This window comes from Anastrepha ludens, chromosome 6 (assembly GCF_028408465.1).
Source record: "Anastrepha ludens isolate Willacy chromosome 6, idAnaLude1.1, whole genome shotgun sequence".
NCBI lineage: Eukaryota > Metazoa > Arthropoda > Insecta > Diptera > Tephritidae > Anastrepha > Anastrepha ludens.
In genome coordinates, this window is record NC_071502.1 from 42,273,438 (window position 1) to 42,298,114 (window position 24,677).

Below are 24,677 nucleotides of genomic sequence, written 5' to 3' on the forward strand. Positions count from 1 at the left end.
GAGATATTAAAATAACTTTCAATTTACATTCTTGTCGAGCTGTGCATTAAAAGATAATATTATTGACATTGGCACTTATTTGTCGCAGTGACACTTTTTATTTTTTTAGTAAACAGTTAAATGGCTACCTCTGTTGTTTGGAAGAGACGGTAGCTGTGCTTTCTCTGAATTGTTGGGAAAAAAATATTGTGTATCTTGAGATTGATTTTCATATAAAATGTATTTCCTTTTTTCACAAGCACACTATATTAGATTTATTTATATTTACAAGGTGGCGGAAAATTAATAACTCTATTGGAAGATTTTTACTTTTTGCAAATGACGTCGTACGTAAATCAAATCTGACACTTATCAACTAGACAGCTGAAGTGCACGAACATACAAGAAAATAGAGCACGTAAAGGTCAAAATAAAGATTCTCTTCACTCAAAATTATTATTTATTTTTATTTAGTTAAAAAGTTATTCGACAACAAAACTGGATTTTGTTCAACCTTGTATTTAGAATATATATAAAAAAAATATGAAAATCTCTTTTTTTAAAAGCAAAAAGTGGTATAAGTATAAAAACTAAAAATATAATAAAAATTTACGATAGAATAGAAATGGAGATAATTAGTGGGGAATAAATTCATGGCGTTTTTATATTTTCCCTCATTTTTCAGCGACTTGTTTGCTATTTGGCAAAGGGTAATTATTTATTCGACAAAACTATTTCTGTATACAAAACTATTGTATGTTGATTGTATTTTTGAGTTATTAGATATTTTCTTAGTTTTGAGGCTTAGAAATGGAAAACCCAGTAGGCAAAAATCAATATTTTCGATACCTCCTTTTCTTTGCTTTTCATCGAGGTCAAAAACTGCCGAAGCAGCCCGGGACATTTGCGATGTGTATAGAGAAGCTGTCATACCCAAGTCTACAGCACAGAAATGGTTTGCAAAGTTCAAAAATGGTGACTTTGAATCCGATAAAGAACGCCTCAAATCACTTTTGAAGGAGAACCGTCGCCAAACCAGTCGTGAATAGGCGGAAAAAATTAACTGCGGCCACAAAACGATTCTCAGCCAGCTTCATTCAATGGGATTTGCCGCGAAATTGGGAACCTGGGTGCCTTACGAGCTCAACGAAAAAAAAAGAAAGCCGCCTCCAAATAACTTCTCGCGGGTGGTTAAAAATGGTGCCTATGCATCAATGCGAAGCAAAAACAGGAGTGGGAGGCTCCAGAAGATACCCCAAAGTCGAGGGTCAAGCCGGATCTTCATCCAAGAATATCATGATATGTGGTTGGTGGGACTGGGAGGGCATGGTACACTAAGAAATGCTCGAAAAGAATGCCATTGTCAACAAGGAGCTCTATTTTACCCAGCTACGCCGCATAAATGAAGCTATTTGACTGAAAAAATCTGATCGACATACTCAAACCATACTCTTTCAGGACAACGCCAGGCCCCAAGTTGCAGAAGTTATCAAAGCCGCACTCCAAGAGCTCGAATAGGGAGTCCTTCAGCATCCGCCCTATTCTCCGGACCTTGCACCGACCGGCTGCCATCTCTTCCACTCCCTGTCAAAATGAAATGATTTGGAACCAGACCAGGCGAATATATAATTGATTAACTTGCTGATATAATTATTGGATTTTATTGAAATAAAAGTCTTCGGTAAAAACTGAGAACTGTAGTGGTTTTTCGTCCTACAAATGATTATTTCAGCTTGAGCATTTGCTTGATGTGCATCAAAATATCACCAGTCATTGACTTGTGTAAGAAATGTGTGCAATAAGTGAACTTTTTTGACCTGTGTAACCATTCATGTTGTTGCTAAACTTTTCAAAAGGTAGTTCTGAAAACATGATCACAAATTGTGTAACAATAATTGTCTAGAGGGCAGTTAAAAAAAAAAAGGAAAAAAAAGTGTATAACAATTTTATTCATACCACGTCCTTTTTATGCCACATAGGTATATCCAGTTGTATATGTGCAACTGTAAGATATTCGTATGTATTCGTATTATGTATGTGTAATTGCTGACACTCACATATGCAACAGGAATTTTTCCCTCTTATATTAATACCCTTCGTTATCACATAACATTTCGGTTCGTTAAAGTTTGCTTTGTAGTCGGCGAAAATATGTTAGATGGACACACTTTACCCACACTCCCGTCTTCTTCACCAACGTGTAATAGATATATCGCAAAACTAAGTTCTTGGAGCTAAGCGTGCCGCGTATAAAAAGGTTGCCTTATCCAATGGTTTTCATCATAAATCTCTTTCATCAAGAGCATAAGCGGAGAAGTTTCCAGGTAGTTGTTTATTTTTGCAGGATGGGGAAAATTAAAAAAAAGTCTGTTTGTGTATTTAGGTATGTTTGATTAAAATCACAGCAAGGAATTACGAACTAAATTGCTTCTACAAGAAAGTATGGAATACACTTGGAAATTAAATTAAATTTTACATTTTTAACGACCACGATAGAAGAGGGGATAGAAGAGCTTAATTAGTGGAGCAAGTAAAAAAAAGTGCTGCGATTTGTCCAGGAGCTCCTGCATTTGAAGGTGATCCCTTATGGAAAGTTTTTGTGATATAAATTGCATACTCCTGCAAAGGAAGTTCGGTTATGAGCCAAAATGTGCTAAAAAATCATAAAATTAATATTCAAACTGTAAAAAACACATATTACATAATCGATTGTGGTATTGTTCTTTTGCTATAAAACTCATTCACCTCATATTGACCCTACATTAATAACAACATGAATTAAATTTACCAACTACTTCTTATTGTTATAATAAATTTTAGAAAAAGAGAGTAAGTAATTCAAGTATTTTAGACTTTGTAGGCAATGCTTCTAAAATTTGATTAATCTGTAAACTTTTTTTTGTCATCTTGGAAAAAGTTTGGACTTAGTCTCATTGCACGTCTTCTAGGTTAAGTAAGGTATATCTGGCTTATCTGAATACATCTCACATACAGGTTCCGGCACTCGAAGTGTAACCAATTGAAAAGGCCACACATTTTGTTTGGAAAATTACTTTTATGCAATTGTAATTAAAAAAATACCAGTCTAACGGTTAGACGCGATAGAAGTGAAACCTTCCGTAAAACAAACTGAGAGAGAATGAGACGAAAGCAGCATTAGGAGCGGGATAATTATAGGTTCATTATAATATTGCTATAAAGTTCATATTTTATTTTCTTCATTTTATTATTATTCATCCTCAATGTTTTCAATTTCAACAAATGATACGAGTTATGAGCGTCGTAACGCGTATATTACACAGACGTACTAACATACACACAAACATTCGTAGGACGCTTGGTCTAAGCAACTATTAGGTAGTGTAGTATAGGTATACATAATGCCTTCTCGCTCACCGTGGCTCCGTAATACGCAGGCGCGCACACATAAGTACTAGCATACATACGTATGACGCTTGAACTAAACCAAAGCAAGTAATAGGCAGTGTAGTATACATACTACAATACTCATTATACTAGCGTGGCTCAGCAGTACGCAGCCACACACATATACGTATATCAACATATGTCTCTTTGTAGTGTCGCTTTTTCGTTTCATCGAGTCTCAAATTACTCCCAGCGATTCTAAAGAAGTTTTCACTTCAAAAATATGTGAAAAAAATACAAAATTAAGAATCGATTTACTTTTGCTCAATATGACCATCTTCTGCCTTGGCTATGACCTTGCCTGCCTTGAGCTGTCCGAATTTGACTTGTAGATATTTGGCCTACTAGCGGACAATGGCTTTTTTCAGCGCCTCGAGACTGGAGAATCTTTTAGTTCTTTCTTTTGCTCCCCAAAATGGCTCAAAGACAATAACCCATCGGATTCGCGTCTGGTGAATTTGTAACACATTGTGAGAACGTGATGAAGTTCGGAACGTTGTTTTTTAGCCATTCTTGGTTCACTCTAGCTTTGTGAGACGGTGCCGAGTCCTGTTGCAACGTCCATGGTTTGCCACCGAAATATCTCTCGGCCCACGGCTTCAAAGCAACCTCCAGAATACTTTGCCGATAATATTTCGCATTTACCTTGACGCCAAGCTCGATGAAAACGATTGGAGAACGCCCATCTACGGTTACAGCGCCCCAAACCATTACCAGCGGCTGGTGCTGCCTCCCGGTGACTAATCGATGACTTAAATTCTCGTATGAATATTTGACGCTATCGTTTTGGGAGTTTACGAATAGCTCAATTTGAAAAATTATATCATCAGAAAACGCAATGTTCGGAAATTGACCGCTTTCGGCCAACCGAAGCAACTCCTTATGTCTTTCAAGTATTACTTGTTGCTGCTTTGGTGTCAGACCATGCGCCTTTTGGATCTTGTAAGGCTTGACTATATTTTTAGATATTTTTAGCTCTTTCGCCATTTGATTGTCACTTCGTCGGGGCTTTCGCTCAAGTCGCTTCTTCACTTTTTGCACCATTCCACCTGACGTTGCAGTCTTTTGATGAACACCCCCATAACGTTTCGCAATGCTACCAGCATCATTGTAACGAGTAATGGTGCGATAAACAAAATCTTTATCTACTTTAAGGTGCTCGAGCTTACGAACAATTTCTGGTTACCATTACTAGCTTCCTTTTCTCGCGTTTACTCTCGGCAAAATGCTTCCCCGCACTTGTAAACAATGCTCTGGACTATCATTTAGTCAACTAACAGTCAGCTGATGCCCCTGCATAAGCTATGCTAGGAGTCGGAAGCTGCTTACACTTCGAGTGCCGGACCCTGTAGACCACAAGGGTCCGTAGTGTTACCAGTGTTGTTGGAATTATGTTAAACATAGTTCGTGATACACGTTTTGGCAAGTTTTGCTCAATAGCTTGAAATGAAAATTCTACCGACCCCAGGAAGTTGTAACGGGTTCTGCATAGAGCAGGACTGTGACAAACGAGGTGCTCCAACGTGTCCCTTTATTTTTCTTATAAGTTACGCGCGTCGTTCTGAACCAATTTCATTTTAGCTGCGTGATATAGAGTGAGGCAATGTTCCTTCAGTATCAATATTTTACATTCCTTCCTTGGGCGTGATACAATAAAATTGGTTGTTTCCGTATTGCAAGTTCGTAGCATTATTTCGGCAATCCTGCGAGAGGTCGAAGCTTCCCATATAGACTCTTCTTCCAGAGTTAGTTCCGTCTTCAAAACTGAGAGTAAGGGATATACCATATGATCAGAAAGTACCGAGAATGTTTAACGAACCGCGCTTGTGGGAACCGGTCTACATTTTTTTCTTATGTTGGTAGGACTGTAAGATACACATCTGACACTATTTATCCGTTTTGAAGCATTTGAGAGATGCTATACATCGCAAACGGCCGGAAATATGGGCAAACCATTCTTGGATTTTGCATGATGGCAACGCACCATCGGACCGAGCCCAAATTATTTGACCAAACACCAAGTAAATATCACCGTGCAAGCACCATATTCACCTGATATGGCCTCCTGCGACTTCTTTTTGTTTCCCAAGTTGAAGTTACCACTTCGTGGAAGAAGATTTCAGTCGATAGAGGAGATCAAAGGGAATGCGACGAAGGAGCTGAAGGCCATCCCTTCGTCGGCCTACTAGGGGTGCATGGAGGACTGTTGCTTCAGACGGGTCAAATTTTAAAGAAGATAAAATAAATTTGCCTGAAATTTAACTTTGTTACGTTTTATTTAAAAATTCCCGGTATTTTCAGATCATAGGGTATGTTCGACGTGCTCATCCTAGCAAGCGGGTTCCTGCCTTAGCAAGTTCGTCAATTCTCTCATTTCCGTCTATTACCTTGAGGTCTGATACCCAGTAAATTATGAGCTGTTTATTCTCGCAGAGTGCGTGTATCCTAAATATTTGAAGAATTTCTGCTTAAAGTAATAGAATAATATTTGTGTTTTGCACACACTACTAATTGGTCCTTTCGCAATTTTACAATTTTAGTCACCCTCACACTCAAATTCCAGTTCATGAACTGGAGTATTTGCTGAGTAGGTGAACTTTTCACTGCAAGGTGCATAAAAAGTGGCGAAAAGTTAGTCACCGTATCGGAAGGTGTATGATTTGTGCAAATGGCATCGTACACAAGCAATCATAGTTAACATATGTGAACTGAACAGCCTCACTATACAGACAAACAGACAAGCAGTGAAGCGCCTACACTTCAAAAGAAAGACATACATCACTCAAAATTATTGTATTTTTTTTATTTTAGTAAACAAAGTTATTTAACAATAAAATTGGATGAGAATCTTGCGCCACCTTGTATAAATAGCTAATGATGTATGTGTGCGCTCACACATACTTGTATGCCGGCCTTAACATATGTTGCATAGGAGAATTTACAGATAGCAATTAAAAGTTCAATAATCTTCGGACCGGTGTCAAGTATCCAAAGAAAGTGAAAGCTTACAAGTGAACATCCATCCAAACATAAATGCAGTAAAAGGTTTATAAAGAGTGTTTCACGTTCATAATATGAATATAAGACTAAGGAAGCATGAGCACATATTTACAAAACCAAACGTGCGAAATCTGTATCAAAAACTTATAAACTAAACATTGTGCATACGACGAGGTGCATAGGAAGATATTTGGAGATTCTGACAAAGCAAATTGTGTCACTCAATGTCGTTGCACAGTATTTGTCCCAAAGCCAGCGTTTGCCACAAGCGTAAGTAAATATTTGCCAAACTTAATTAACAAATCAAACAGGCGACAAAGTGGAAATGGCTAGGCACTGCGTGCTTCGGTTATTAATATGAAGAAACTCGGGTCAACAAGTACTATTCAATGATACCACACAACCACACTAGAATGTCACTCATCGCAAAAGCAAAAATAAAATAAAAATGCGCTGCGTGTAGAAGGCGTTGTTAATTAAACACAATTTTCACATTCAACAGAAGGCCGCAACAACGCTGACCGACTACAATGATTGATAAACGCGTTGATTCACATGAGCCACATATCTATGCACGTACATACCTACATATGTATATTTATGCTTGTTAAATACCAGCATTCAAGCATACCACACCACCGCATCGCTCACAATTAGTGTGGAGCAAAAATTGTTTTACATATGCAAAGGTGCGCAGCAGTTGAGAGTGCGCTTGCATCCGTGTTTACTCAGTAAACGTGAGGTTTGAGAATACAACAAAAATTATGTACACCGATAGCACGCAGGTAAATGAACAATAAAATATAATAATAGCAATAACATTAAATGGACGAACGGTTGGAAGAACAAAAATGAGTAACACTAACTCTTGTACGAGTACTTCGGTATTGTTGAAATTGGCATACACTTTAATTATTCACATACCTGTTAAATGCAGTGAAATAAGATTGAATAACTGCGTTGTTTTCCAAGTTAATACCATTGCATTTATTTTTAAACAAATATTTCGTTTCAAAAGTTCATACATAAAGCAGAAAAATGCTTATGAAAAGAAAAATAAGCTGGAAACGTTGGCACATTTAAAAAAAAGGTGGCATTCCATATCAATAAATTTTGTATAGGCTGGGCCATGTATTGTAAAATTTGCTTTTTGGGTCGGCTATCAAAAAAAAACTAATCACTATTTTCTCAAACTTTTTTTTTTTATTTTGAAGATTGAACATTGTCATTTATGAATGAAAAATAATATCGTTCAAATGACTGCCACGACTGGCTTTACAGTCGGCCATTCGCTCAACCCAATTTTTAAGCACATTTTCGATTGTTTGGGCTCCAATTTCATGAATGGCAACTTCGATTTCGTGTTTCAAAGCATCAATCGCCTCTGGGTGGTTCGCATAGCATTTGTCCTTAACGCTTCCCCTCAAAAAAAAATTGTCCAACGGGCTTAAATCACAGCTCCGAGGCGGCCAATTGATATCGGAATTTCGGTTGATTATTCGGTTTTCAAAAACGGTAGCCAAAAGTTCGAGTGTAACTTTGGCAGAGTGACAAGTTGCACCGTCCTGTTGAAACCAAATGTCGTCCATGTGATCCTCTTCAATTTTTGGAAACAACTCGTTGAGCATGTCACCGTAACGCTCGCCATTTACTGTAACCGCGGCTCCTCGCTCATTTTCGAAAAAAAATGGCCAGACCAAAAACCGCACCAAACAGTGACTCGTTGTGGATGCATTTGCTTCTCTACAGTAACGTGTGGATTTCCTGAGCCCAAATCCGACAATTTTGCTTATTGACGTATCCACCGATGTGAAAATGAGCTTCATCAGAAAAGATGATTTCTCAGTAAAAATGCTCATCTTCATTGAGCGAACCGAAAACGCATTGGATGGTCATTAGGCTCCAGTTCTTGCACTAACTGAACACCCATTTCGTAAATGTCAAACCTTTAAGTAAATTATGAACACATATGACATGTCATTTGTGTTGCCATTCTCAAAAAAATAGGTGGTTTAAAAAGCAAACGCTATATGGCCCTCCCTGTAAAAGAAAATGTTTTTGTTTTTTATTTGCATAAGTTATGCAGTGCAATAAATATTAAGTATTAAATAAATTTGATTATGGGTTGGTAGGCGAAATGGTTGAAGTACCAGTCTGGTACTCCTCAAGAGACATCCGACGCGCAGATATCTACAACCAACTCGTACTGTTGATGTAATGGAAAAGGTTGATGGGATCTAGGTTGGAGCACTGCCCCAGACTATCGAAGAAGGGAGCACCCAGTGACCTTTATAGTCTAGCTTCCAAACCCGGACATTTACCGAGAAAGTGCTCAACAGTCTCCTTCTCAAAAGGGTCTCCAAAAATTTCTGCAATGGGGAATTTTATTAAAATACACTAAAAATAGTTTTTATAAAATTCAGCTGAAATTTCGCCACGACTCTGTTGCTCAACCAAATTAAGAAATCTTCGCGCTGTTAAAGTTTTGAAATTTCTACATAATCAAAGATGATTGCTGAACTGTTTCCGATTCATACTTTTAATTTCACTTTGAATTATTGTTCTCGAAAATACTCGAAAAAACTAATATCAAATTTTTACCATTTCTCCAAATCGTTATTTATTGGGTAAGTGTAACTTTGCTGCATACATGCATTTGTGTCTGAACGTTTGTATGTAACGAGTGAGAATGAAAAGTGTCTTCCTTGTACATTTCCCCTTCCGACACAGTGTTGCGCACACATCTGCTAATGATTGCGGTGAACTAACTTGCCACGATTGTGGCTGCGCGCTGTTACCAACCTTCCAGTTAGCCGTCCAGCCAGCCGTCCTACCACTAAACAAGCAGCTGTTGCATAATAGGCATTTCGGTACCATTACTCAATGCACTGCTTAGTCGATGCTTAAGGGCATTTCATTCGGGACCATAGCCAATGCGGGTCAGAAATATTTTTGTAATGCGCTTTTAGGCGCAACAGCCGTTAATGTGTTGCTGAACTCACAATACGCAGTAGTAGCAATCAAAATCAGGCCCATACTTATTTTCGAAAGGCACTAGTAAAATTCTGCTAAAAACAATCACGCGTAAAATTCGTTAACCTAACAAAGCACTAACACAGATGAGAAAACTATTCGCAATGAAAAAGTAGTTTTGGTACCGCCTTGTTTGTTTTTTGGTAATATTTCCACTTCACGAAATTTTATGGCCACTAAAATATGCTCGGCTTGTAATGAAAAATCATTTGGTAAGCCCAGAAATTTGAATACCAAACTTTGCCCATTTACAGCTGGGGATAAAGGAGGCAAAGTGGTGGTTCAAAATGCAAAAATTGTGAGGTTTATGATTGCCAACTGAATTGTTTCCAAGTACGTAGCTTTCAGATGTAAAACTGAAAGTTTTTGAAGAAATATGATCTTGTGTAAAGTGAAATTTAAATCAATTAGGAAGTTTGAAGCTTTTTGCATCAAAAGCACTCCAGTTTTAATTGTTATTGGGATTTAGTGCACTAACACCTTTTATATGAGTTTTTGGGCTCATTCTGAGACGTGCAACATGTAACACCATTTTCAGAAGTTAAAAGCTATTTAACCAAGCTATCATAAAACAATGCAATTATAGATGAACTTAATTAATTGTAGGCCGTTTTGTCACTAAACTTCACAAGTTTTTTCCGTCCACTAACATTTTTCTATTGGTCTCAAGTTAATCTAAATTATTTGAGAAACTCGTGCAGAACTGCATCATCTTAATGATCATCATTTTCTTTATCTTCCATTACATCATAGGGTCTCTGTAAAGCATTTCCACTCCTGTTTGTGGCTAGCAATTTAAATTCGCCCCACGATTTCCTGCATTCAAAGATTTATTTTTGTAACGATCTCCTCCATGTAGTCTTAGCCCCGCCCTTGGTGGCTCCAATCAAGAGCTTTTCGGCAGACTTCCGTAGCATCTTTTCACACCTGCATATTCGCAATTCGATAGGGGTTGCTATTACTTTTAAGTTCCTTGTTTTTATATAAATCGTCATTGCTAATCATTTGTTTGGCCTCTACGCCTTCAAGATTTCAATATTTGCGGTTAGATGGTCGGTTACAAGTTAAGTCTTACATTCATAGAGCAGCAGAGTTTGATTTAAGTAGGCTCATTCTTGTTTGGAAGAATATTTATGATAATATCTAGATCCAGCGCAGCTGTGCATATGCGCCAGTTGCTTTATTTATTCTGGCCAGAACATCCTTTCTCGCACTATTAGAAGTGTATATTATACTGACTAGATGCACAATTTCTTTGCCATGTAGCATAAACTGGTTGTACTTTTTATTGTTCGCCTTCATTAAATTTGTTTCGCCGACGTTTATTTTAATGCCAAATTTACCAGACTCGGCGCACGGAGCATTGAGTTTTTCTGGCATGCCAGAGTGTTTTACTGATACTAACGAATTATCGTTCGCATAAGTGAGATCTTCTAACTGTTCGGTGAAGTTCCAGTAGATGCCTCATCGCTTACCATCTATGGAATGATGTCATCGATTACAATAAAAGAGAGGATCGGCAAAGTAAACATCCTCGTTGAACACCTTCGCTGGTAGTGTTGCTATTCACCATGTGGAGTACACTATATTGGAGTATGTTGCACTTAAAATCCTCATATTGTGCTCTGATTAAAGCGTTCAGCTTCACCTCCAGAGCTCAGTATCTCCCAAATACTTCAACGAAAACAAATTGAAGGGTCGACTGCCAGTCATTCATTAGCTCTACTATGATACGTAGGGTATTAATCTGATCTTTTCTAGTACATCCTTTGCATGGAATACTCAGCTTTGGTCAGGTCTATTATCATGTATGCGGTCGTATTATGAGTTTGTTTATGCTTCGTTCAACGTGTTTGCTCCAGAGCTGAAAATTCAAGAAGAATTCGATGAGAACGATGTGTCAGCTACATACCCTTCCATTGCCGGACTTCTAGCCCCACGGCGCTCTTTATACAGATATTAGGGCAGTATATATTACTAGTGGCGACTCCCGTAGTCGAATGGGTTGGTGCGTGACTACCATTCTGAGTACGTAAATTCTAATCGCCGTACATGAGACACCAAAATGAAGAAAGTACCACATACCACAAAAGGAAGAGCTCGCCCAAATAACTAACAGAAGTGTACGCGCCTATTATTTGTGTTTTTTTATACATTACTACTGACTCCAGATGATGTGTTTGTACCAAAAATAGAACTGTGAAAATGGAGACTCAGTCTGTCTTCCAGAAATAAATGAAGAGATTCAAAATCTCGTTTAAGAAATATAGTTAAAAATTCTTTACAGTTTGCTCCAACGCTGAAAAAGGAGTTGTTGCTGAAGGGCACCAAGGGGAAAACTTCAGATTATCTCACGCACTGCAATACTCAGTTCAATATCTCAGTTACTGCAATACTCTCTACAATACTCTCTACAGTGGAATGAATAGTAGAGAGAAGTTGGCCAAGCTGCCCTAAAGATATTTAAAAACGTATAGAAGTTCTCAATATTGCAGCAACTTAAGCTGACACTAAGTTCCACCGCATAAGCCTGGACTTAAGTAAATAACGGGATAGTCTGCTGCTTGTGGGTTTGCTAATAATGCGATCAGATAAAATAATTTGTCCACATTCTACAGCAAAGCTCAGGTGAATTCGGGTTCCACTATAGAAAAGAAAAAAATCGTTGATGCAGTCTCAACACTCTCATAATAAGAAATTGCTTTCTGGAAAAAAACGACAGCGAAATTTATTACGAGTACAAGTTGAGAAGGAATAACTTACGATTACAGGTTAGTTTGATCACGAAGCCCCAACTATGGGGCTTACTCAAGTCCAGTAAAGGCATCATCAAAAATCTAACACGCATCTCCTGTTAGCAGTAGGATGACAATTCAGAGCACTTTCTCTGTTTTTTGCGGAATTCGTTGGACTAAGGTGATTCATTTTTAGGTCAGTTGTAATCAAAGTGGAGCATTCACAATTTCTACCGCTCAGCAAACCTCTCAGATACATCAGAGTGTAGGGAAGTTTGAAAAAGAATAAGTCATGCAATATTTTTCCTTAGTTCCCGTTTTCTTTTTAAGTATATGAATCTTCCCAGTATCTCAATTCTGGTTGAACTAGCGCCCAACAATATTTGGTTAGCTGATATCAACTCTTGTAAGTATGTTTTGAAAACTATAACCGCTAACCTGCGGCAATTTAAAAAACCAATGCAGACGTAGCCTTACTCTTCCTGTTCGTCCTTTGAAGCAATGAGCAAATAGCCCAGCGCTAAATTTCAGGGCTGAAGCATTTACATGCCATCGTACGACATGGCCTACCTAGCAGAGCTGTTAGTTCTTTATTTAATATCAACGCAAAGTTCAAAGGACGAAACGTTCGCCTCGGTAATCACTGTTGTCTTCTCAAAAAAATTTCGCCCGTAATAGTTCCAAGGTCTACTTCATCGATTATGCTGTGTCTTCCAATAAGATGGGCATGTTGAGAGACTTTAGAAGTGTAAATTCTATTCGTTGAGAGAGAACTTTACTGCTAAGTAGTCAACTCATTTCATAGTAACACTTGGCGGCTAAAGAGATTCTGTGCTGTGGGATAAGGTTGACGGAATTAATGCTTCTGATACTGGTTACCAGCTTTACAAATTTCTTCACTACTACAGAACTATAACTGCCAACGGTGATGTTTATACCAGCACGCGAATTTCCTAACTAATTTCCTAATCTGGGCCCATAAATATTCGCTAATTTTAAAAATCCAATCTAGGTGCTAATTTCAGTACCATTTGATTAGGGTGACATTTCACCCTAACTAAAAATCCAATAAATTGCTGCTGTGAATTCATTTAGTCACAAATATAGTTAAAAAGCATACAAAGCTGGTTTGCGCTAAAATATTTGTGGTGACAGCAAATGCGACACTACTCACAGTACGAAAATTTCGAGGGAGCCACTAATTAATTACATAAAATCATGACCAGCACAACAAAGCGCAGCTGAAAAGCTAAATAGTTTAGGCCACAAATAGCCAACGAGTTTGTATGCGCTAATACTTGTCTGAGCAAATGGATTCAAGCATAAATACCTAATTGCAATTAAATTAGTTTTCTAACTGATTTGACTAACGGGGAATATTTTTCGTATTTTTCCAAGCTCTATAGAACCCAACTGTCCTCACGGCGATGTTGAAATAAAAATCATACATATTTACAAAGCGAATGTTCAGTGAGCAGGGAGGACTAGCGAAAGCCTAATAACTAGCACAGCCCGCGAAAAAACTGTAGTACTAGTTTTGATAACCAGTTTCAACTATTTTTTTTTTCTTCTTTTTAATTTTATGTTAAATGTTTATTAAAAATTTCGCACTTGGTAAAATAAAATTATAAAAATACGAAAAAATGTCAAAAAAACTTCAAACTGATTAAAAAATTTCATAGTCCGTATTCGAGGTCAGCCTTCTTTGCGATATTGAGGGAAACTATAAGACCGATGAGCTAGCCAGGAAAGGTACTGCTCTATAACTGTTCAGTGACAAAAGTATCATTGGGATACCTATGGCCTTGAGTAAGCTAATGATCAAAAACAACATTATCCAAGAGGCCAATAGATCATAGAGAGATGAAGATACAGCTAGGCTACTAAAAAACAAAAAAAAACAGCAAAAAAACAAGCAAAAGACAAAGGAATTGTTTAGCCTCTCAAGAGATAATACCTCCAAGGTCATGGCTTGTGTCACCGGTCATTGGCTATTTGGCAGGCATTCCTTGAAACTAGGAGTTTTCCCCATGCATATTGTAGAGATGAGGAAGAGGAAGAAACAGTTGTGCACTTCCTTTGCAATTGTCCAGCCTTAGTCAGATCAGGTTGTCTGTTTTTCAATTCTCTTACAGAGCTGTCTGGCGTGAGGTTTAGACCAATAAGAACCTCAAAATAGTTAGATAGATAAATAAATAAACAAGGTTCCCGGGTAACACAGTGGTATCGCAACGGACCTGTAAGTGAGTTGGTCGTGCGAACCGACTACCACCATAACCTAACTTAATCTACCCTTAGTCCATTACATTTTAGGGTAAGAAAGTGCAAGTTTCAATTCACTCAAAATTGTCGGGGATTTTTAATCATTTTTTCCGACAATCGTGTTGCGCTTTTTATCTATCTATACTTCTATACTAATATTATAAAGAGGAAAACTTTGTTTGTTTGGTTGTAATGAATTGGCTCAAAAACTACTGGACCGATTTTAAAAATTCTTTCACCATTCGAAAGCTACATCATCCACAAGTAACATGGATTATATTTTATTTTGGAAATAGGGCTCGAGATATAGGTCAAAACGTGGACCCGGGTAACCTTCGGATGTGTATGTACAATATGGAAGCTGTTGGTGAATGCTTTAGTTCAGAGTATTTCCATCCGCTCCGTGACTAGGGTCTCGAGATAGAGACCAAAACGTGGACCCTAGAATGTGTTTGTACAATATGGATATCAAATAAAAGCTGTTGATAAGTACTTTAATACGGGGTAATTTTTATACCTATTGATGACTAGGGTCTCGAAATATATGCCAAAACGTGGACCCGCCGTGTCTTTGAACCGAATTAAACCAAACTTACACACACTGTTAAGTAGGTATTGAAAATGGGTTTCGTAAAGTTTGGTTGTAATTCGGAGCACTAGCAACGGGTACAGCGTTCTTTTGAACCAGCCATAATGTCGCTTACTTTTTTAACGCTTGGGGCGGAACTGAACTGTCAAATTGACAGTGTGAGTTACAATGTGTCAATATTTCTTTCTGATTTGGATGCCATAAGGAAAAAACGTAAGTGCAACATGTAAAAATTGTTTGTGAATTATTTTGGAGTGGATTTTGGAACAGTGAATAATTTCTTACGAAATTTGAGAATTTAATGTGAAATCCGAATGAAATTATGTGTTCGTGGAAAAAAAATTTTTTTTCGTTTTTTTTTTGAAAAATATAAATGGATAATGGTTAAAAAAACTGCAATGCTTAATAAAACATATAAATTGAAACGAAAAATTCATGGATGATGAGGAAAAAAGACGATTGTTTATTCATATGCGTTGATTTGAAATTTAAAAACAATCTTCTTTTTTCCTGATTTTCAATTTGTATTTTATATTTACTCAAAAACAAATAGAAAAACAAAAAATATTGTTTATGCCAAAGCGCTTGAATAAAGAATAAAGAAATAAATAATATGAAAATCATATATTTTCTGTTCTAAACCATATCTATTCTATTTTAGTGTGCCCAGCGAAGGGGGCCGGGTTTGCTAGTACTTTATAAAAAAATTTCGTGCATTTGTTACAATATAGCTTTAATTTTAATTTAATTTAATTTTGATTTATATAAAAATATCTATGTAATGAACTGTGTTGTTATAAAAAATTAACGAAACTAAAACAAAAGTGAAAAAGTGTCAAAACTGGTCAAAATGTTGTAGCTCTATAGTTTTTCCGCATGCTGTACATATATATAGGTATATGTATGTATGAGTAAGTATACAATGAATTGTTGTGATGAAAAAGTGGGTGATTTTCTGTTGTTGTGAAAAAGCAGTCAATCAGCAGCAAATGCAGCAGAAGTTTGCACACAGGTCTACTCAGTGGTGTAAAATCATGAAACAAACAATAATAGCAACAACATTATCCGGTTATTATGAAGCACAGTTGCAGGCAATCAATTCAGTATTCCGAATGCCTCGCCGACTTTGTGGTTATGGTGGCTGAAAGCTGCAAAAGTGCCACCAGCAAATATACACAACAAAACAAACTTTTCATAGTCGCTGAAAATTTGTCAACAATAGATTTATGGTGGCGCATAAAGCCTGCTATGAAAGCAACAGCGGCTTTTCTGTGCAAGCGTGTTTTAGTGTATGTAAAAATACTGGTTGGGGTCAGTAGTAAATCTCCAACTTTGTTAATTATTTCTATATCCTTACTTTTTTTTTTGTTCTTGCAATGCCCTTTGCGATGGAACGATTCGATGTGAATTGTTCAAAGTATTGTGAATGTGGTCTTAAATTTTTCTGAAAATTGGTTTATTTGTCGGCTTGAGTACAATAAAAAGTTAGGTTAGGTTAGATTAGCTTATTATGGTTGCGCAGAAAGTGGGTCCCCTTGGACGACAAATTCAAGTTCATCCTTTGTGACACCATTGCAATGGAAAAGAGGAGAAGGAAGCCGATAGGACAAAAGGAGGGAGAGGAGAGGGTGGGGTTAAGGCGCAAGGGGTTGAGTATTTGTGGATTACGAACTGATTTGCGGTTATGGTAGTCACTTTATGGTGCTGATGAAGCTCATCAGATTTTTGATATCAAGGCCTGCTATATGAGCAAGCGTAGAAAAGAAGTGAGATGATTGCACCTCATCCTCCATACAGCTGATGCAAAAAGGGCTCAAAGAAATTCCAAATCGTATGACATGAATAGCAAGTGCCTCGTGAGAACACCCACGAAGTTTGAGAACTAAGGTTTTATCATCCTCTGCATCTCCCTCGAACGCTTCCGATCCACTTGTGGCCAAAAGTATTTCGCGACCTTACAAGTTTGTTCACTTGCCCATCGTTCCAGGAGTAGAGCGCAGGTTGTCAAGGGGTTCCCCATCCTCTCCTTCGGTGCGGAAACTATCTCACAGGCACCCTAATCTGGCAATCTCATTCGCTTAGCAGTCGCCCGCAATGTCGCTATGACCAGATACCCAAATTAGCTTTATATCAAAGAATTCGAATGCAATCGAAGGTGAGCCCAGGGTCCTAATTGCCGCTTAGCTGTCGGAGTGAATATTTACTTTCTTAACAGTTATTACGCAAGTGAGTAGCCAATAAGCTGCTGTTTTCATTGCGGCTACCTCTGCTTGGAACATACTACAGTGGTTCAGTAGCCTGGATTTGTGTATGATGGGGAGCTTTTAACAGAATACTCCGTCAACCCTTCCGTCTAACTTCGAGCCATTCGTGAACAAGTTCTCCACGCCTGGTCCCCAAGTGTTGCTCCCAGTCCACTCCTCTCTTAATGTAATGACAGGAGGATGAACCCAAAGTTTCTAAGGATACTTGGATGGCCGGTAAGTGAGGTCGAACTTAAAGTCCACCCCTTTCAGCCTGATTGCTGTACGTGCAGCGGCAGTTTTGCCCGCGATGTCTACAAGACGCACCAATTTTGAAAATTTTATGATATAATATTTAGGGTAAAATTTTATATAAATAAAATTTTTTTTTGGAATATTTTTTTTTATTTTTGTGCTCAAAATTTTTGGGGCAAATTATTTTTGGTTTCACCATTTTTGGAAAGCACCACCTTTCCAATGTTTTTTTTTCTATTTTTATTTTTTCATTTTTTGCTTTTTCATTATTAGCCGAGACTATGTTCATTAATATCAGGAAGCTTCATAGTGGAATTTATTTTACAGGATTTGATTTTCAATCAATGAATCCAGTAAAAATATTATGAGTAAAGGGCATGCACAGTGTAGAGCTACGAACATCTAAGGACTTGAGACGTATAAGCATGAGACGAGCAGCATATGTTGGCATGAGATCAATAACGTTCAGAGTCCGAAGGGCATATTTGAGAACAACTTGTTGCGCACGCTCGATTCTATTGATAGCTTGCTGAAATATAACAAATAAAAGCAACATATTCTAAATGAGACATAAGAAATGATGTATAGAGTAACTTAACTAAGTTAATGTTATCAAGGACAACGCCAAGGTCCTTAAACTTCAATATGCTAGTGCAGAACACAAGTTGAGATACTCTACTTAGTACACACAATGTTAGATATTCTTGAGTATCCATATTGGCTTGAAGTTTAGTGGCATCCTCCTGAGCATTGATCGCTGTGGAGATCTTAAGGTCATTAGCATAAAGCACAAATTTAGCAGATGAGAAACAACTTTTGATATCATTAATAAATAACACAAATAAGAACGCACCCCAGATACTTCCTTGCGGAACAGCAGCGGTGACAGCAAAACGCGTAAATGAAATACCGTCAATAGTTACAACAAAACATCTATTGCACAAGCAATAATTTATCCATTGCTGAAAAGCTGAATGAAAGCCACAACAAGCTAATTTTTTAAATTAAGATTCTATGAGAAACTTTGTCGAAGGCTTTCAAAAAGTCTGTGCAAACACAGCCGACCTGGAAACCAGCCGAGAAAGAATCGGAAACAAACCCATGCTGATTTGGGCAAATTAAAGGTTTAACCGCATAGTTCAGTTTGGCATTGATGGCGTGCCCAAAAATTTTGGATTGATAGGAAGATTTCAGTTTAAGTAAAGCATTACTGGTATTAGTTAGAGAAAGAAAAAAGCTACGAAGTTCAAGGTATAAGCTATATCAGAAGAGAAGTCATTCAAAAAATAAGGTGAATTTACATTTTTCACAAAAAATATTTATTTATTCATCAACTTCTATTTTATCTCCTTCAAAGTAGTCCCCCTCAGATATAATACACCTGTACCAGCCTTTTTTCTTGTTCTCGAAGCATTTCTGATATGCACTTTTTGGTATGTCCTTAAGCTCTCTCAGCGATTCGGTTTTAATCTCTTCAATCGGCGCAAAACGCCGTCCTTTCATGGGTCTCTTCAATCTTGGGAACAGAAACAAGTTACAGGGGGCCAAATCTGGTGAATATGGTGACTGAAGCATGATAACGGTGCTGCTCTTGGCCAAATAGTCTCTCACAAGCAAAGATGCGCGAGCAGGTGAGTTTTCAAGATGCAAAAGACATGCATTTTTTTCCACAATTCCGGAAAAGCAAACGGCGCATTTGCATTACGGTCTTGTGGAAAAACTCCTGATGCACTACGCCATGATAATCAAAGAAAACAGTGACGAATTCACATTTGATCGAATTTGACGTGCTTTTCCTTTGGTCTTGGTTCTGCTAGACTCTTCCATTGGGACGATTGGTCTTTGGTTGTTTACCTATACCCATGATTCGTCACCAGTCATGACCCTTTTAAGCAAATATGGATCATCATTTACGTCATTCAACAATTCTTGAGCGATACGCACGTGACGTTATTTTTGGTCAAAATTGAGTAATTTTGGAACGAAATGTTGCCAAAAATTTCCGGAAAGATTGCATGGCATGAGTCAACCGATATTCCGATATGCCGACATCTCCAGCAACTTCCATAATTGTGATTCGACGATTTTCCATAACAATTTTCTTCCCTTTCTGAACATTTTCATCGGATGGTGATGTGCTGGGGCGCCCAAAGCGAGCTCCGTTATACACATCTTGTAAACTTTTTTTTGACTTAGAGTACTCTCACCATGAAAAAGCTCCTCATAAATTATGATACCTTCCGTTCGGAGTCGGCTTGAAATTTTAGATCCCTCCATTTAAGGAAGAACATCATGACGCACACCACAAATAGGAGGAGGAGCTCGGCCAAACACCCAAAAAGGGTGTTTATTATATATTAGGCCGGGTCGATTTGTGGTGAGGCAAAAAAATCGCCCATTGCTCTGTGAAAATCATATTCTAGGGATCAAAATAAGAAACTTTGCCGAAGGAACCATACCTCTAAAACGAATTCTGATGTCCCCCAATTTGGGTCGAACTTTTTAGTTTCTTTTCTTATGTAAAGGCCAAAAATGGTGATATTTTGAAATGATTGTATGGGGAACCCCCAGGGGAGTTCCAGGGGGTGTGCTACTGGCATGGGTGGATCGGCCGTCCAAACTTAGTGGGGGTCGGTCATACATTTGGACTCGATTGGAGCACTCTAAATGGGTCAAAGTGGGATTTTTCGTTCGACCCCAATTGGGGGACATCAGAATTCGTTTTAGAGGTATGGTTCCTTCGGCAAAGTTTCTTATTTTGATCCCTAGAATACGATTTTCACAGAGCAATGAGCGTATACTCTCACCGTATGCCACTGTCAACATTTCAAGTGTTTCTGAACACTTAATTCCATTTTTTACACAAAATTTGATGCAACTTCGTTGATCTCATTGTTTTTTTTTATAGCAGAAAATCGCCGAACACGCAAAACACTTGTCTTATTTTTGCCTCTCACAAACAAAGTAAATATGCTATATTGCTAAAACCGTGAACATATTTTTGGGACGTGTGTACCAACATAAAAAAATAATAATCGAAAGTCGAATGTAGGCGTTATTTGAAAATTCACCGTATTTTTTTAACACAGATCGTATTTTTTTCTAAAATGAAAAATTGAAACTTGTGCTAATAAAACTTTGAATAAAAAATAAAGGTTTTTAAAATCAAAAAAAAAAAATGTATTTATCTTAAAAATATATAAATTTGTACGTACGATATCTTAACTCTATAGCAAAGTTTTCAACATGGAGTAAGTCTCAAAATTATTTTTTTTGTTTTAATTTTCTCAGTTTACTTCCTCTTATACTCAAACCTACAAATAAAGCAATTTTTAGAAAATTTTAAAACCACATCCCAAATACTTCGATCACTTCACATGGAATCGCTGATGGAAAGCAAAGGATGTTTAGACCCTTAGAATTTCTAGCATGACCTCCATTAATATGCTCTTTTAATGCAACCGCTATAATTGCCCGTCCATAACAATAAATCAATCACAAGAGCTGTTACTAAAAGTACTCGTACACCACGCGACCAAATGGCAGCACATTCCAATGGCACGTTACCGGAACAACCCGGATTTATATCCGGCCAAGGACTGTCACTCCAGCAGCACATGTGTGGAACATGTTTATGCTGCTACCACAACAACAACACGCAAATGGCTTCACAATAATATTTTCACCAATTTAGATTTGTTTGTTTTTTTTTTTTTCATTATTGTTGTCTAAAAGTATAGCTCTGTGTCTACAAAGACTATACAAATTAAACTTCAAAATTGTATTAACAAATTAGAAAAATTCCACTAGCTTTCCATGCCAATCCAAAATTCATGATTAAAATTTCTAGAAACATTTCTCAGTTATACAGCTTATTAAATTCTAATTTATTGAATAATTCTGTTGACTTTTATAATTCTTTCACTTTTCCCTTTTTCTTTCACTCGAGTGATAAATTCTAAAACACTTTTCATTACGAAAGGCAGAAAAACAAATAAAAAGTTGAATAAATAAAATCCTTTATAATAAAATACTTTTGCTTATTGGCAGCGTAGCGCATGCTGGCATATTCTAAATCCTTAAGTTCGTCAGCAATCAATCGGAATCAATAAATAAGAGTATGTAAGCGAGCATGTAAAGTAGTAGCTCTTGCCCCTTTGGCCATGCATACATTTACATATGTAAGCAAAATGTAAGAATGTGACGTTGTTTACGCCCATCAGCATTTTGGTATGTTCACACTGCAACACTAAAGTTTATGCAAGCAGTCTGCCGCCAACACATCCACTGATGACGTTGTAGATTATAACAAAAATAAACTGGTAGCGCAATTAACCAAATTGAAGGAGAATTCTAAAGGAAGCTGTTATGCAAACCACCCACGACTTCCCAGAAACTACTTTGCGTATTCTCTTTCCTACTCTTTTATAGTAGTAAATCTCAGAAAAGTCTATAGGTGAATGAGAATGAATGCAGCATCCAGACAACAGCGTAACAGTGAATAAAGCATAATAGAGTTTATTGAATAACTTAAAGCTTTTAAAATGGTGTCTATAAGAAAATGCTATTTTTTCGCCTCCCGGAAATTTTCATACCAAATTATATAAGCATGCAGTTTTTAAAACTTACTTGAAGTTGCAACTTTAATTTAATGATAGCATTTGCTGTATGGGTCCTTAAATTCAGTTAAGATTACTTCATAAATACTTTAAGGGGCGAACTTGTATGCAATTAATTTAATTAATTTTCCCTTTTATTGCGTAAGTTACATGCGATTCATATTTTAAGCTACATATGAGCATTACGGGCAAGTAAGTATGCAGTAAGCAGCTCTCCAATCCAACTTTTAAACAGCAGCAGCAACAACAAGAATTGAATCATAAACACTTAAGCAACACTTAACTGCCAGCGAGTGGATTAGCAGCAGTTTATGGGCAACTGATGCATGGGAATTAAAGCATGTAATTTGTTGCATAGAAATATAAGCGGAACAAAGCGGGCAAGTGAAGCGAACATCTGGTATAGAACTAGTCCCATTTTAACACTTAGCACTTTAGCTGAACACTGCGGAAAAGTGAAGCGAACATCTGGTATAGAGCTAGTCCCATCGTAGCATTTATAAACTACTTCACTTAAATGGCTACTCAAGGCGAAGTCAAAGAATCAAAGGAAGTTCAGGCAACACATAACCCTCTCTAAGGACATACTGAGACTACAGACGGGCATTTTCATAGCCATCTACACAAGACTGCGATATCGTCCACTGACTCCTGTCTTTTCTGTGTTCAGTCCACGGAAACTCCAGCATATCTTCTTATCGAATTCGATGCTAAGGCGCGAAAAAGAATGAGATATCTCGAGCGGATACGGCCGTTGGTAAGGCACATACGCTCAGCCCAACACAGAGTTAGGTTAAGCAAAGGAACTTAACACTCTAAGTTTACCAAAGGAACTTGGTTTGGGTGAGATGATGTGATGAGTAGAGGGTATAAAAACCCATGAGCTCAAAGTGCAAATCTATTTTTGTGAAAGCTGAAAAGTAAAGCAAGTACAGGGAAACTTCGTTAGTATAGATCAATTAAAACCAGCTCAATCTGGAGTACCCAGGAATACGAATTAATGAAGTCTTTAAAATTATTGGAGGAAAACACTTGCAATGGCTTTTTTTTTCTTTTTCCCTTGTTCACTCCACTCGGGAGCATAGGGCCTCAACCAGACTCAGTCTTGCAAAAGGCAACAATGGCTCTTTTGCGCGAAAAATTTGATGGCCGAATAGTCTCACGTCGCGGCGATGTCAATTGGCCGCCAAGAGCATGTGATTTGACACCGTTGGACTTCTTTCTTTGAAAGAAAAGGTGTACATCGATAAGCCACTAACAATTCAAGAGCTAAAGCATGAAATTATTCGGCACATTAACGGCATATAACCTCAATTATTCGTCAGCGTCATCGAAAATTGGGACCATCGGATGGAGGTGTGTCGCCGAGGCCGCAGCGACTATTTGACCGATATTTTATTCCATACATAATTGAGCCATACCAATATTATCATAATAAAGAGAAATGATAATAATTTCTTAAAAAATTGTATTTGATTCGAAACCAACATCGGGCCTTGAAACTTAACCTCCCTTTATGTATATAAACTAGTTATAAATTAACTAGTTGCACACTAGTTTGGTACCAGCGAAAATTCCAGCAGAGATAAATACTCGTACATAATATGTAAGTGCATAAGTAAGTACATAACCTTTATATGAGAACTTTATGACGCTCGTAAAGTATTGCGTGAGCATGTGAGCTTATGTGAGTTTGCTACAAATTGACGGAAATTGAGGCACTTGCATGTGATACGTGCACACATACAGACGAGTACATTTGCGAAGCTTCATAAAACTGTGTGCTTGTAAATGGTAAACTTCTCAACTTTATTGGTGTCAAGTCACAATATAAAGAAAATACAATTACTTCACTTACGTGTGCCATCGAAGCGGGTTGCGATCGTATCCAGAAAGGTATTTTGGGGCGCAAGCAGCCCCTTTCGGGCTGGCATTGGATTGTAGGGTCGTTTATATAATTTCTTTTCACGATGAAAATCTGTAATTGAAAGAGTGGGTGTGAAAAAGTTATAAATATGTATTTTAATTACAAACATGCATATATTTAATAGATACATATATATACAAGGTGGCGTGATATTAATCAAGCGATCAATTTTGTTTTTGAATAACTTTTTTACTAATATAAATAAAATACAAAAGATTTCTGTTTGAATTTTTGATAGCAAGTGTCAAATATGACTGACGACAGGATGATTAATTTTGCGCCACCTTGTATACATTATATTATTTTCCTAAATATGTTTTAATTTTCTATAGGAAATTCGTAGAAATTAATTCATTAATTTTTCATAATTAATATAAGATAAAAATGGCTAACAAATAGCAGACTAAAGTATTTGAGAAACTTCAAAAATTTGTGGTCAATATCTGGTTTTGATGAGCCTAAAAACTCATTTTCCAGTTATTTTGATCCATCTTGTTATGGCCCCATTCAAATGGCAGGCAGAGTATTGCTTTTAAATATGTCCATTTTAAGTTCAAGTAGTAGTCAACAAGCTGAAAATAGTTGTAATTTGCTTTATGAAATTGTTGG

General features: G+C 37.3%; 1 protein-coding gene across 1 annotated transcript in view; it reads right to left on the bottom strand.

The window, feature by feature from the left end:
- Positions 1 to 24,113, bottom strand: part of LOC128868544 (potassium voltage-gated channel subfamily H member 8) — a 215,847-nt gene extending 191,734 nt beyond the window's left edge. The window contains exon 1 of the mRNA XM_054110756.1: positions 24,000 to 24,113. Coding sequence (XP_053966731.1) covers positions 24,000 to 24,075 — 76 coding nt within the window. The 5' untranslated portion in view covers positions 24,076 to 24,113. The remainder of the gene's footprint in view (positions 1 to 23,999) is intronic.
- Between the last annotated feature and the right edge of the window lie 564 nt (positions 24,114 to 24,677).